This window comes from Penaeus monodon, chromosome 7 (genome assembly GCF_015228065.2).
Source record: "Penaeus monodon isolate SGIC_2016 chromosome 7, NSTDA_Pmon_1, whole genome shotgun sequence".
Taxonomy (NCBI): Eukaryota; Metazoa; Arthropoda; class Malacostraca; order Decapoda; family Penaeidae; genus Penaeus; species Penaeus monodon.
The window spans coordinates 1281046-1296045 of NC_051392.1; the positions used below are offsets into that span (position 1 = coordinate 1281046).

The 15000-nt window shown below is 41.5% G+C and overlaps 3 protein-coding genes across 3 annotated transcripts in view; 1 reads left to right on the forward strand and 2 right to left on the reverse strand.

Annotated features, from left to right (window-relative positions):
* Positions 1 to 12787, reverse strand: part of LOC119574946 (origin recognition complex subunit 5-like) — a 24576-nt gene extending 11789 nt beyond the window's left edge. The window contains exon 1 of the mRNA XM_037922233.1: positions 12680 to 12787. The gene's annotated coding sequence lies outside the window, so the exon portion shown is untranslated. The remainder of the gene's footprint in view (positions 1 to 12679) is intronic.
* LOC119574945 (helicase SKI2W-like) lies at positions 2814 to 12764 on the reverse strand. The gene is made up of 2 exons (XM_037922232.1): positions 12411 to 12764; positions 2814 to 7447 (listed from the first exon to the last, which is right to left on the reverse strand). Exon 2 carries the CDS (start codon positions 7432 to 7434, stop codon positions 3790 to 3792), a length of 3645 nt encoding a protein of 1214 aa, XP_037778160.1. The 5' UTR covers positions 7435 to 7447; positions 12411 to 12764; the 3' UTR covers positions 2814 to 3789.
* An 828-nt stretch (positions 12788 to 13615) lies between the features above and the next one.
* Positions 13616 to 15000, forward strand: part of LOC119574947 (dysbindin protein homolog) — a 6138-nt gene continuing 4753 nt past the window's right edge. The window contains exon 1 of the mRNA XM_037922234.1: positions 13616 to 13770. Within this exon, the coding sequence (XP_037778162.1) occupies positions 13715 to 13770 (56 nt within the window). The 5' untranslated portion in view covers positions 13616 to 13714. The remainder of the gene's footprint in view (positions 13771 to 15000) is intronic.

Here is a 15000-nt window from a genome sequence, read left to right on the forward strand (position 1 = left end):
GTCTCTTGAATGGGATTCATGAGCAAAATTTGGCAGGACAGGCTGATTTTCCTTGAACCTGGAGTTTCAAATGTACTTTTTTTCCCCATTTTTCTTAAAGAACTTTAGGATCTAAGGAGCTCCTCCTTGGTAGTGACTATATAAGCAACAATCTTTTTTTCATTTGTTTGCATTTTCATTCTTCTTTGTTTTTAACCTATCTGAAACATTTTAAAGTTATTCTCACTGAAATGCTATGGCCCATTATCATTATTATTAGTCTTTTAGAGTTATAGTAGTCATGAAATTTAATCTCCTTTATTATTTTCTTTATCTTCCAGCTGTGTTGATGAAACTTTAAATATACCATCTATATACTATCTTTAAAATTACTATCTATTCACACAAATGTCTAAAAAAAATAATAAACTTCATCTGTTTTCATAGAATTTTCTTTAAATCTGTTGTCTCCTTAAAATAATATGAAAAATGCGATAACAAGAAGGAGGAGGAAGAGGAGTGTGAAAGGGGAGGAGGAAGTGGAGGAGAAGGAGGAGGAAACAGTGAAGGTGGAGGAAGAGAAGAAGGAGAAATAGGAAGGGGAGGAAGAGGAGTTAAGAAGTAGTAAAAGAAAAAGGATTATTATTAGGGAGAAGAAAAGGACCAAATGGAGGAAGAGGAAGAAAGGAACAAAAGAAGATGAAGAAAAAAAGGAGATGGAAGAGGAAGTAAAGAGGGAAATAGAGGAGTTGAAGAAGAAGAAGAAAGAAGAAAAAGAAGAGGAAGAAGAAGAAGAAGAAGAGAGGAAAATGAGAAGCAAAAGAAATATGAAAAAAATACAAAGATAAAGAAAACAAGAAGGAAGAAGTAGAAAAAAGGGTGATGAAGAAGAAGAAAAGGAACAAGATATAGGAAGAAGGAAAGGCAGGAGGCAGAGGAAGACGGAGAAAAGAAAGAAAGAAGATAAAGAGAGAAAGAGAAAGAGAGAAAGAAAGAAAGAAAGAGAGAAAGAAAGAAAGATGAAGAGAGAGAGAGAGAGAGAGAGAAAGAGAGAGAAAGAAAGAAAGAAAAAGAAAGAAAGAAAGAAAGAAAGAAAGAAAGAAAGAAAGAAAAAGAAAGAAAGAAAGAAGAAAGAGAATGCAAGAGGAAGAGGGAAAAGAAAGAGAGAAGGACGAGGGAAAAAGAAAAAGAAAAAAAGGCGGCAAATGACTCTATTATGAAGAGTACAACTAAATCTATAATGAGGAGGAAGAGAGAATAACAATAAAAAATAAAATAATAATAAGGGGCCAATCAGATAAAAATAAACCGAAGGAAAAAAATAAATTAATTCAGACTTAATCTACAAATTTGTTTTAATTATTTGAAAACTTCTATGTTATTAAAATTAATAAACTGTCTGGGTGTTAATTCATTTCTTGCCTCCTTAAAATAATTAGTTAACTAAAATTATATAAGCAAAATAAATATCAAGTAATCTGGTTATATTTCAATATTAACCCAAAGCCGACGGGAAAATGCTGTGGCTGTGTGTGTGTGTGTGTGTGTGTGTGTGTGTGTGTGTGTGTGTGTGTGTGTGTGTGTGTGTGTGTGTGTGTGTGTGTGTGTGTGTGTGTGTGTGTGCGTGCACATAGATGGCTCTGCAAGTGCTTAGCCACAAAGAAGTCAATTAGTAGACCTTGTGACCTTTTTTTTTAATATTGCTATGAATATAGATGACGTTATTTTTATTATAAACATTATAATTACTAATATGTTATAGACATTAGTAACAGCAATACAAGATAATGTAAAATGTTCTCGAAAATCAAGGAAAAGGGTAAACTGGCGAGACAGGCGGTACTCATAACTGGCTCACTGGGGACTTAGTACAAGTGTAGCTATCTATGTGTAAAAATATTTAATAAGGTAAACTTACAGTGGCCATGGCGTGTACGTACATGCCATGCCCATCGAATTTGGGTTACATCATAGGGAGCCACTGCTACCGGGGATGGCATATACTCGCCATACCCACCAAGTTTATTTTAATAATGCTTTATTTATGTTTTTACTCTTGTTTACCCTTTTCCTTGAATTCTGTAATTTTTTTCCCCTCATACTACTACTTGTATTAATATAATAATAACTAGTATTATAATTGTAATGGCAACAACAATGAGATTCAATATTAATAGTATAAGAAGGAGGAGAAGGAGAAGGAGAAGGAGGAGGAGGAGGAGGAGGAGGAGGAGGAGGAGGAGGAGGAGGAGGAGGAGGAGGAGGAGGAGGAGGAGGAGGAGGAGGAAGGAGGAGTAAGAAGAACAAGAAGTAAGAAGAACAAGAAGTAAGAAGAACAAGAAGAAGAACAAGAAGAAGAAGAAGAACAAGAAGAAGAACAAGAACAAGAAGAAGAAGAACAAGAAAGAAGAAAAGAAGAAGAAGAACAAGAAGAAGAAGAACAAGAAGAAGAAGAAGAAGAAGAAGAAGAAAACCTGAAAACACATGGGAAGGTGAAATCGGGTGAGGTTATGAGGTTCCCTAATTGACTCCTTGGCGGCTGAACATTTTTGGAGCATCTATGTGTAAACTTTTCGCAATATATAACTAAAGTGAATCTTAAAAGTTCTCAGCAGCACTGGGTTAGAAAAGGTACATCAAAATATATTTTTAAATCTAGAAAAAAATATAAATAAATAAATTAATTATATAAAAAAAAATATAATTATGGTTAACATTTTTTTTTTTTTTTTAACACTTTAATATAATATGGCCTTTAATGGCCTTTTTTTATAATTTTTGAAAGCTGGATGAATGTGATTCTGCTTTTAAACCAAGGATATAAAAACCCACAATCACTTGCAAAAAGAATATATTACCGATGTACAGTAATGATAAATAAAGTTTCTTATATTACCGGGTACATTTGTTCATTAACACTGGTACGATCACAGATAGGCAGCTTGTGCATATAAGCACACATCACCCTCACTTGGGAGTAGAATTCACAGTTGGCACTGGGGGACAAGATAATTTTAAGAACACATTCATATTCCTTCTGTTTATTTATCAATTTGTGAAGGTCACAACATTTGAGTTTATCTATTGTTTCCTTATAAACCCTTTGGGTCACTCACTGTTCATCATAATCATGACAAGGTTTTTATACATATCACATTTTTGTGCAGGAATTAGAATATACTTTAAGAATGACAATGTTTCTGAAAACTTTCCACACAAACTTTACCCGAGGCATTTTTCTTTCCAAGATTTTTATTTAAAAGAAAATTATAAATTAAACTTCAAATTACTACTTGCATGAACAAATGATCTGCAAAAAAAGGGGCATATTCATGATTTCAAACTCTACTTTCTGTAATACTTTTACAAAAAAGAAATTATTAAAAATCTGCCGTGTCCCATACTGTAATGCTGACAAACTGAAGTAAGGTATGTACTCCACAGCAAATACCAATGGCCTAGATACAAAGCAATATTCTTTTCCAAACTGTCAGAGTAATTTGATCTTATACTTTTAATGGAAAAAAAAATTTCAGATGGTTTTTCAAAATCAGCTTGTATATACCATACTTGGGACAATGAAGAACTGATGTTAAGTATGTGTCCTCTGGTAGCATGTGGAAATGTTGGGCTATTACTAATTCCCAGATGTGTGCCACTGGTCTAAATATCATACTGATAGCGGGCTGTTTAAAAACTAACACAAATGATTATATATAAACATACTGTCCTGTACACATGATAGCGCTGGTCTTGAATTAACATACATCACCATTAGGGTTAAGAAATTCTCCACAAACTAATATGTGTTTATTGTGTATACAGACTGGGAGTGAAGACAATATCCCTCTTGATGGCTGTTGACGCTTCTTCCATTTTCTGCATGAGACTTGGGTCACCAATGATCCTGGCCGCATTTCGTACATCCTTCAGGACCTCGTTCAGGCGCTGAATGCACTTGACCGTGATTCCCTCTTGGACATCCGTAAGCTCCATGATCTTCTTGAATGCCATGCCCTTGGCCCACTGGTAGACCACCTCTGTGAGACCAAAGTTGAACTGGTCGACATAGTCGCCCACAGCTTCCTTCAGCCCACACTCCTTCTGCACCTCACCAATGCGTTTGGCCACACCCTTGAATTGCTGGACGCCCTTCAGAAGCTCTGGTGTGAGCTCAGCGTCATTGCTATTCCTGTCCTGGAAGACCAAGCTTGACAGAAGGCCGGAGATGATCTCCACTGGGCTCTCAGCAAAGACGTTCTCCAGCACCAGTTCCGTGATCATGAGTTCATGGTTGCCCATCTCACAAGCTACACGACCCTTGAGTGTGACTGTGTTGTTCTCCTCAATGTAGCCCAGTGTCTTGAGCACCTGGATCCTCATCTGGTACTCTGGATGCAACTGCAGAGCCTCTTCAGACATGAGGAACTTCAGCCGTCCAATTTCCTCTCGTAGATGTAACTTCTTGTACATCATGTTGAAGTGCTCCCTGAACTGTGTGCAGTCCAAGCACGGCATCTCTACGGCCTTTTTCCTTAAGATGTTCATTCTGTGAATATTACTAACGGCCGCTATTTCTCTGATTCCTAGGTCGTTCAGTAGATCCAGGCATGCCAGATTCTCACCTCCTGACTCATTCAACCTCTGCATCTCCTTGAGCAGCTCCATGACAGACTGCGATGGAGGGTCATCCTTGAACCGTGGGATCTGTCGTTTCTTAATATTGTCGATGACCTTATCCCCATCTATCTTCACTACCCGGTCTGTTAACGCAGCAATATGCTTGAAGGTAATTTGCAGAAAACCATGCTCTGAGGGTTCCTCCAACGGGTCAAACATTGCTTCCGAGGCACTCAGAGCCTCCTTTGCCATAAGTTCATGCTTTGAGTAATCATGCTTGGACTTTTCCTTCAACACAAACACAGTCATCTTGGTCTTGTCTTTTGCATCAATTTTCAGAACACAAGCAAGGTAAGACTGATATTGTTCATAACATATAAGTATAATTCTTCCCGGTGCCACTGCCTTAACAACACCTGGAAAACCATGAATCAGGTTGAAGACATTAGCACGCTGCTCCACAAACTCTTTGGCAGCTGCATAATATTGTTCAATGCTCTTACACATCATACAGTTAAAGTCAGGTTCTTGCTTCAGCTGTTCAGTATATAGTTCAAGCTCAGCCTGATACTGACTTTGATTTTTGTAAGTGATGGCTTCCGAGAACGATCTCTTCATCATGTCTTCAACGCTCATTCTTTCCACACGTAAAATGTTGAGGATCATAGAGTAAGTGAGCTTAAACTGCGATTCCAATTTGGTGGGTTTGCCTAACATCATGCGATGCAGGTCACCCATTTCCGGCACATCATTCTTGCACAGGACAATCACAGTTCCTGTTGTGTCAAGACCTCTGCGACCAGCACGACCAGCCATTTGAATGTATTCACTAGGAAGTAAGTCTCTGAAGCCTGTTCCATCATGCTTACGTATGGAGTCAAACACAACACACCTCGCAGGCATGTTGACTCCCATAGCAAAGGTCTCTGTGGCAAACAGCAGCTTCACTAGACCCTTGGCAAAAAGCATCTCTACAACTTCTTTCAAAATGGGCAAAATTCCACTGTGATGAACCCCAATGCCCTTGGTGAGGAGTTCCTGCATGTAGACAACCTGTGGTAGCTCTCGATCTGCCCCCTGCAGCCTCTCCGTGCATCTCTTGATGAAGGAATGGATCTCTCCCTTCTCGGCACTAGTGGTCAGGTCCTGACTGAGCAGCTGACTGGCATTGCTGTCACACCTCTTCTTGGAAAGCGTGAACGCCACAATGGGCAGTAGTTCTCGCTTGCTGAGGTGGTCAATGAGGCCAATCCACATGTTCTTCTCCTGCTTCTCACCCATATGCTGCCTCATGTGCTTGGGTCCCTGCTGCTGCTGCATCTTACTCTTTTTCTCATTCTTGGCGGTAACAGCATCATTGTATCCCTTAGTCACAAACTTTCCTTGGGCATCTATCAAGAGGAAGCGTTCATCCTTACTCTTGCCACCCATTCCAGTGTAGAGGAAGTGCTCCAGGGGCACAGGCCGTTTTGTGGTGCTAATCACGTAGATCTTCCTCTTCTTAATTCTGCCAATCCAATCAGCAAATTCAATGGTGTTGGGAACAGTTGCTGAGAGCAATACAATACTCACTCTCTCAGGAAGCATAATAAGAACTTCCTCCCATACATGGCCTCTCTCTGCATTGTTGATGTAGTGAACCTCATCGAAAATAACCCACTCTAAGTCACGAATTAAATCACTACCATTATACAGCATAGATTGCAAGATTTCAGTTGTCATAATCAAACAAGATGCCTTAGGATTAATCTGAATATCACCTGTTAACAAACCTACATCTTCAAACTTTATTTTCAAGTCTCTGTATTTTTGATTTGATAAGGCTTTAATTGGAGAGGTATAGATGGCCCTAGTCATATGCTTAAGAGTGAGTGCAATGGCATACTCAGCCACCACGGTTTTACCTGCTGAGGTGTGAGCAGCAACAAAGACACTCTCTCGGTTTTCTAAATGCAAAATTGCTTGCTTCTGGAATATATCAAGCTCAAAGGGATAAGTGCAGGCAGGATTAGGTACACGCGTATGAAAATCATCCACGGGGGCGTGAACATCGACCTTCTCGGCCCATTCAGTACTAGGCCCAGAGAGCTCCACTTCCACAGGGGTTTCGCTGATGTTCAAGACAAACTCCTCCTTCTTGGGAGCCGGTTCTATCTTGAAGGTCTCAACCAGGTTGGAGTCCTCTTCGTTCAGGTCCTCCAGGGTGAGTGTGGCTGGCTTCTTGGTCTGCTCCTCCTTCACGTCAAAGATCTTGAGCACACTCTCATCCACCATCAACATGTCTGAGATGCTGACCACCAGGTCGGAGCTCTTCTTCTCCTCCTCGGGTTCCTTGGCCTCCTCCTGGGGTGGGGGCTCTGGCTCCTCAAAGGTGATGCCTCGTGACAGCCTGGGGTGTTTGGTCACCAGGTTGGTCAGGTCCAGCTCGTGTTCTGCTTCTGTGGACTCCTTGTCCAGTGTGGGCTCTGGGAAGCCTCCAGGCCAGAAAGGCAGGTTGGTCGAAGACCCTCTCACCATCTCCTCTGGAGGACCTGGAGCACGCCGCATTGACATGGAGTTTTTGGCCGTGGCCCCTGCATCAGAGTTAGACACTTCGCGTACTCCTGTAACATGGCCGGTGGCTGGATCACGTTCCACTTCAAGGCACGAAGTTACAGGGAAGAGTGTGAGACTGAAGAGGCGCTTGGGGTTTGGCGTTCGGGGGAACCATCGCCGAGAGTGGATGGGGGCATGGATGGGCAGCTCCTCTGGCAATAAGAGGTACTCTTCAATCTGCTCCTTGAGAGTGGGCAGGACAGGAGGCAAGCCCCCAGGCAGCCATGCCAGGCTTCCCATGATTAACTCTTTCCTGAAAATAAAAAAGAAGACTAATGATGTTGCATATATAATGTGTTTGCAACATGTGGCTTCAAATTCATCTGCATGATTTTGCATGCTAATTATACACTTCACATAATCATCTATATCTTATCAGTTATTAGCATTCTCATATCAGTTCTATAACCATTTAATATCTGTTTACTTAAGATCCATGCTCTTATCTAAACAATCTGTTTAGGCTTGAAATTTATGCTTCACAGCAGCAATCGCTTAGTGATATAAAACAAGGAAAAAAATGTATTTTTTCTCCTTTTCTCCTTCCTTCCTGTCTTCCATTATCTAATGTGTTAAGGCTTTATTAGCGCATTATTCTAGTACATGGGTATTCGAATTACCTCAGGAGTCGGGCCAAATAATGAATCTGAAACTGATGTAAAATAAAATGTGTATTTTCTTACATGGACACCCGTGCATTTCATTCAGCTAATGATTAATGGTTAAAGTTGACTATTAGCTGAATACATAAATATAGTGCTCATCAAAGACATACAGTATGCAGCACTACCAACCAAATATTACATTTGCCCCTATAACAACAATGAAAAGAGACAGAAGTTTGCTGCAGCTTGTGGTTAGAGCTCTGGGACAGAAGAATACATTATGAAGTCAAAGGTCCATAAATTAGATTTGATTTGAGCGAAGAAAGACAACAGATTTTTCCTTCTTGTGGTGTATAATTTTCTATCTATTTTGTTTTACTTTACTGGGTTGACTGGCCACGAAGACATTAACAACAGAAACAACTGGAGTGGAGATGCACCTAAAAAAGATCCAAGAGCTGTCTTAGAATACAACCACTAAAGGTACACAATGTTATCAACAGATGCATATAGGCTAAGCCTTGCCCTTCAACTCACACCATAAAGGAAATTTGGCACGTCATTTGGGAAAATTGAGCATACATTAATATTGCTGACTGCCTATTCAGATTTGGGTTAGGCAGGTCACCATGCGATGAAGCTTAGTGCTCAGCTTCCTTTAGTTCAACAATTTTTCCAAATATTTCTGGCATTAAAGTCTTCGTCATACCTGCAAAAGTAAAACGAGGTAGACAAAAAAGAGCAGTATAGGGGAGAAGTAACCGACACCTTCCTTACGTCATACTCAAATCTCAACTAATCAAAGGACCTTGGGTTTCCTAATACATTCTTCTGTCACTGAGCTCTGACCACAAGCCTCTGAACGCTGCTGTGTTTTCCCCTCAGTTTCTAGAGGTGGGTACAAAATCTGACAAAGATTCAACAGGTAAAGTTGACTCCATATACAGGTCTCTTTTAGACAAGCACCATAAATATCATGAGTTAAATCTATTCCCTCCAAGTATGTGAAAGTGCTAATGGAAAAAAGGGAGAATTATACATTACAGATTGCTTATCTAAGTCACCTTGGTCTAATATATATGGCCCCCTATACAAAGAAATGAAAATAATAGTTTAACTAATCATTTCTCTTTTGTAGGACTTAATTTCTGATAAGGGAAAATAAATTTAGACCTATGATTCTTCATTACATACTTCATTTGACTTATTTTACATGGTATGTATTTGGAGACACCACAGGTACAAAATAATTCGAAATTTCCTACTGCCAAATATCTAAATATTGAAACCTAACTGTTGCGATAAAAGAAGAAAAAATCACAGGCACAGACATCTCGGTTCACTGGTAATGCACAAATATATCCCCCGTAAAGAAATGTTACATACATAGCACCTGATTTTTGCTATTTGCACACATGACCAACCAAGGGCAGAGAGAATATATTTAAGAGTGTACCAGGAATTCAAAGTTTCCAACCCAAATATCACATCACTGACATACAAGTACTAATACAAGGATAAAAAATTCTAGTGTGAATGAAAATTTAATTTCAAATCTTTGAAAATCTAATGCCTGGAACTTTCACACTGCCTTGTTATCACAATTCTGCTGTAGAGTTGGGGTGTTCTCTGCTGATACACCTTGACTTTAACTTCCTTGTAGCATTTATTTACTTACTACACATATATTTTCTGGTATAACTATTTTGCTGTAAAATATAACATATAAATATATAAAATATATAAATATATAAAAATGATGACAGTTGCTGCCTTGCTGATCTCCCAACTTGGATTTATAACAGTACACAGTTACTTTGGCTGCTAAAGAAGCTACTAAAGAGCACTAACTATGCCATACAATTCCTTCAAGTTATATTTTACAAATGAAATGTTGCTTGGGAAAAAAAACAAACAGAGAAAATGGCCCAAATTTAGAGAGAAATTGTCACAGGCCAACCATTACTGACATCTCAACACTACTGCTAGCTTGTTGGCAAAGGCTGAAAACCTCCATCATGTTTATTTAGTCACTTTTTGTTAATGCATGTCACTATTAAGAGGTTTAAAAAAGTTTACAGATTTGACAGACTTAATAATCTAAGAAATTTTGATTGGCTGGGGGGAAAATAACACAATACATGTGAGGATGGCTCCAACCATCCAATTTTGCAATTATTTTTATTTTCATCTTTTTATTCCAACTATTCAAGCTGTCCCTCATCATAATGACTGGTTCAGGAAAAAAGTGAAAGTACTGGTAATCACTTATGAAATGACTGCACTCCTCTGAAACTATGTCACTATTACTCCAGCTAACTACCTTGGGGACACTCCTACGAATCCAAAAGCATCGCTGCACAACCAAATGGCCTTCCAACCCTAGGCCTTCTCCCCTATACCCCCACTAATTGCTGTATTTCCCTAGCAGGGGCTTCGTCCCTTTTCTTCTTCATCTTTTGCCTGTGCAGATTATTTCATGTATCAGCTAGAGTATTCCTCACCCTCTTTTAATAAGGGTCATGTTCCCTATATCAGTGGGTCATTATGCAAATGTATACCATTATTTCTTGTTGCACGACTTTCATATTATTGACTTGTGAAACAAAGGCCATAAGTGAACAGTGTCTTGGACCATATGGCTGTGAAACAAACTTTTCTATGGACTATTATCTATAATTTCAAATTACTTTTAATTTGCTATTTCCTACTAAAATCTCATCCAGAAGAGTCCCAAAAGAAGTCACTTTCCTCATTTCATGTATCTTGTGCACTATCAAAAATTGACCATTGATTTTAAGTAAATTTTTATAGACCTCCCATGCAATTTAACGTCAAATAGGGAACATGGTAGAGATTAACTAGCAAGTAACCTTTTACACGTCTGCACTCCTGAGACCAAGTCCTTATTCCCCAAGCCAACAACCTAAAGAGCACGCCTGGGAATCCATACACATTGCCGTTTGAACTTAGAACCTTCCCAACCCAGAGCTTTGCCCTCTGACCCACTCCCTATAGCTGTATTAGCCTCTCCGTGAGCTCTGCCCACGAAACCAGGGCTGTGGAGTTGGTGCTCAGAACACCCGACTGACTCCGACCCCTTGATTTCCTATGTATCCGACTCTGATCCCAAAATAGAATAATTCTAAAAAAGGGGATTTCAGAACAGCTACTGGCAACCTTTTAACCCTATGTCCTTACAGGTTTGAGTCAAATGGCCTTTTTATTGTATATTCCTGAAGAAGAAAATCATGCTTAAAAAAATTCCATATAGGACTATGATGAAATGAAAATTACATAACCTCTCATTCTCTTCGGTGGAAATAAAGTGTGTGATATGTTTAAAAAGTGGGATTTTCGCAATTTATATTGGGGTCAGAGTTCAGGTCAGAGTCCAGCAACGCTAAATTTCTTCCGACTCCGACTGAACCCATTCTAAATCCACTCAATTGCCTTGAGTTTAGCTTCCACACGGCATTTTTCAAAACTTATTTTTTTGTTTGAGGTTAACTAGCCAATAACTTTTAACATTTCTGCACCCTTGAGACAAGTCCTTACTCCTCAAGCCAACAACCTTACCCCGTTCCCGACAGGTCATGAGCACAGGCATCATAACATACCACTTGGTCTGTGCGGTGCGGCTATGCGCTCAGGTACGGCTGTGCGCTTGGTGACGGGCCAGAGCACATGGAGCAGTAAGTTCCGTAGACTCCCGTCCCGGGTGTCTGAACATTGCCAGAAATGACCAGAGATCGCTCAGAGATTTCTGGTACCCGACAGCATTGGGTTAAGGGCACCCCTGAGAATCCATACACATTGCCGTTTAAACCCCCCTAACTTTTGTCCTTTATTTGCCTTTCCGAGGGCTCAGCATCCGAAACCCCACCCCAGCTTAGTCTGCACATTTTTCACAACATATTTTTTTCACTTTTTCATTTTTACCCAGCCCAGATTACTTCCTACAGCATCGCAAGTTGTTTTAACCCCTCTCCCCGGCAAGGATCCTCAGAGCTTCCCCGTCTAACGTCGGTCATTGCGCACCTACATCCCTCCTAGCCTTGGCTGAGGCAGAGAGAGCGTTTGCCGGGATGAACGCCTGACATGCGCGCCAACTGCGAAACTTCCGTTACGCTTTGGACCTTCGGTGAGCCCAGAGCAACCTCCGGGCCGACGGGGGAAGAATTCGGCCAATTTGGCTGGGAGGAACGGCGGCTCCGAAAGCCTCCTCGGGGCAGGAGCCTCACCCTCCTCGTGGGAGGTCAGAGGTCATGATGGCAATGACACATGACTAAGAACCCGATGAGAAAGTGACGAAAATACAAAAGAAAGAATAGGAATCACATACGTTTCAGATATAGGCCTATGTAGTGTCTAAAAAAATATCTGAAAAAGCCAAAATACAACTGTACAGTAATATTCCGAAACACATATTAAAAAAACCACCTCCATCGCCACAAGACGAACAAGAAAACAAACAAAGAAAGCAACTCAAAATACTTCTAAATCTAGAAGGACCAGGAGTGGCAGCTGGAGAGAGAGAGAAGAGAAACCCTATTTGCGTCCCTTTCCCTCCCGACTCCCGCCCGCACGCACGCCAAGCGGGGCCCTCACCTCTCCAAGCAGACGAGCCACGCAGCGACGGCGCCGCGAGAGAGCGAAAACCGCGAGGCCTGCGTCGTCGTCGTCGTCGTCGTCGTCGTCGTCTGCTCCCCCCGGCGTGGCCTCCCGTCGGCCGCGTCCGGAGGCCCTCTCGCCCCCGCGGCTGCAGCTTCGGCCTCGCCTCGCGCGGGGAAAAAACCGCTGTCGCGAAGCGGGCGACCGTTTTGGCGTAGGGCGACGGCTCCCTTCCGCCCGCGCTCGGCTCTACGGGGATACGTCACCTGCTCGGCGGAGAAATCGGCGGAAATCGGCGGAAATCGGCGGAGGCGGAGGAGGCCGGACGACGTTCGGAGCCAAGGCGGGAAACGCGGCGCATGCGCAGAGGGGCCCGGGCGGGGTGGGTGGGAGGGGGGAGGGAGGGGAAGGAAGGGAGGAGGTGGGGTGGGAGGCCGGAAGGGGGGGGGTGGGTGGGGAGGGGGAGGGGGAGGGGAACGGGGAAGGGAGGCGGGAGATGAGGGAGGGCGAAGAGGGGATGGGGGGGAGGGGAGGAGGGACAGAGGGGGGAAGGATAGAGCCCGGGAGGAGGAGGAGGAGGAGGAGGGGGGGGGAGGGAGGGAGGGAGGGGGTGCAGGGAAGGGAGATAAGGAGATAGAAGGGAGGAAGAGGTACAGGGTTGGTGTAAGGGAGGGAGGGAGGGGGTGCAGGGAATAGGAGGAATAGAGGAAGAAAAGGGAGGAGAGGGGGAAACAGGAGAAGAAAAGGGAGGAGGAGAGAAAGGAGAAAAACAGAGGCGGAGGGAAAAGATAGTAAGGGGAGGGGAGGGAAGGGGACGGAGGGGGAAGCGGGCCATGGGTAGGGGGGGACTGCCCCTGGGTAGGGGGGGTAGGGGGAGGCACTAGGATGTAAACAATGTGTCCGATTGTGTTGACAGTATTTTTCTTTTATAACAATAATTTTCACAATAGGCGGAAGGCATAATAATTATTGAGTATTTTAATGGTGAATTTAATGTATCTAATTGTTTATAAATTTATACTAATATGTACCTGCATTCTTATGTAGTGGAAGAAGGTTCCAGTCACATATCAAAAATCTTCTCTTTTGAACTGCGCCTCTAATGATATTTTCTCCTATTATAAAAAAAAACAGCACGAACGACCTTCATAAAATCCCATCTGTTTCTTTTTTTTTTTAAAGAGAGAGAAAACCTACACAAGATAGATAAAACGGGAAAACATTCCCTCTGCGCAGGGAATCGAACGCAGCGATGTGCATTGATCACAAGAGGTTCTACAAGTAATTTCAATGTCCAAGAAATGTTCGAATCACTGAAAAAGAACATCCAGTCTGTCCAGGATGGCATTACTGCAGGGTGAGTGAGTGGGGGAATAAGCCAGGCAAAGGGTATTACCTGCTTTCAAGGGCTTTTGAAGATGAATAGCGAGATGCCTCCCACTTGGGTGTCTTTCGCGAGTCAATGTATAGATTTTATGGCGATTTTATTTCTATTTTGGGCGAGATATGTTTAGTGTTTAGGAAGGTTTGGGGATTTTTGTGTTAGCCTTGAGGAATGTTGGTTAGAATTAGATTCTTTTCTTATATTTTAGGGGGAGTTTATTGATAGGCCTATAGGAGACATCTCTAGCGTTTGGTTATTCCAATTAAATGGAACATCTGCCCATATCCGAGACCAGCATGCAGTATCATAACACACTCTGCTTTACACATCATGTCCTTTATCGTATTGGTGTCCTTGTTAAGTCTGGCTCATCAGATTCAAACATTTCAGTTTATAATATTTATGGTAAACAATGTTCTTCAATCACTTTATCTTAATAGTAACGGACACCTTACAGTTGGATCACACAATGCAACACTGCAGTTTCTGTGCTTCCCTGCAACGTACTCACGCGACATACATGCTTGGAGCTTGGATTGGTTCCTTTTGGGACAATTATTCACAAGAGAAGAAGCCTGTGCGCGTGTCCTGAAGAATTAATGTCGTGCAAATTGTAAATAGAACAGAAGCAATTGTGAGCTTATGCTTTATGCAGATTATTATTTTGATACCTAATAGTATTGTTTTGTTCTGTGTGACCATTTTATCAGCAACAGTATTCAAGTAGCTGCAGTTGTTTCATTGGCATTGGAAAGTGTTCTTTTAGTCATCTTGTAAGGGAACTGATAAATCTTATGTCGAGAAATGCTAAGTAGACTCACAAGTCTATTAGTAGCCTCAAGCCAGTCTGTGCGGCTTCCTTGACGAAAGGTTCTTCGGCAAAGGCCAATTAACAGCTCTGTGTATTCTGGCAAATTTGAGCCCATCGACCTTCGTGGCAGCCCATCGTCAAATGAGGAACAGTCCAAATTCAGTCTTGTCAGGTTGTAGGCTCTCCATCGCAGATCACAGCAAGTCTCAGGGATTTTATTTTATTTTAATTTTATCTTATAATTATATTGGTTGTCAAAAGACAACCAATATAATTATAAGATAAAATTATTTTGAAAGGCACTGCTATGTGTTTTTTTTTTTTTTTTTTTTTTTTTTTTTTTTTTTTTTTTACCTATATATCTATTTATATATCAATAAATTTTTCTCTCT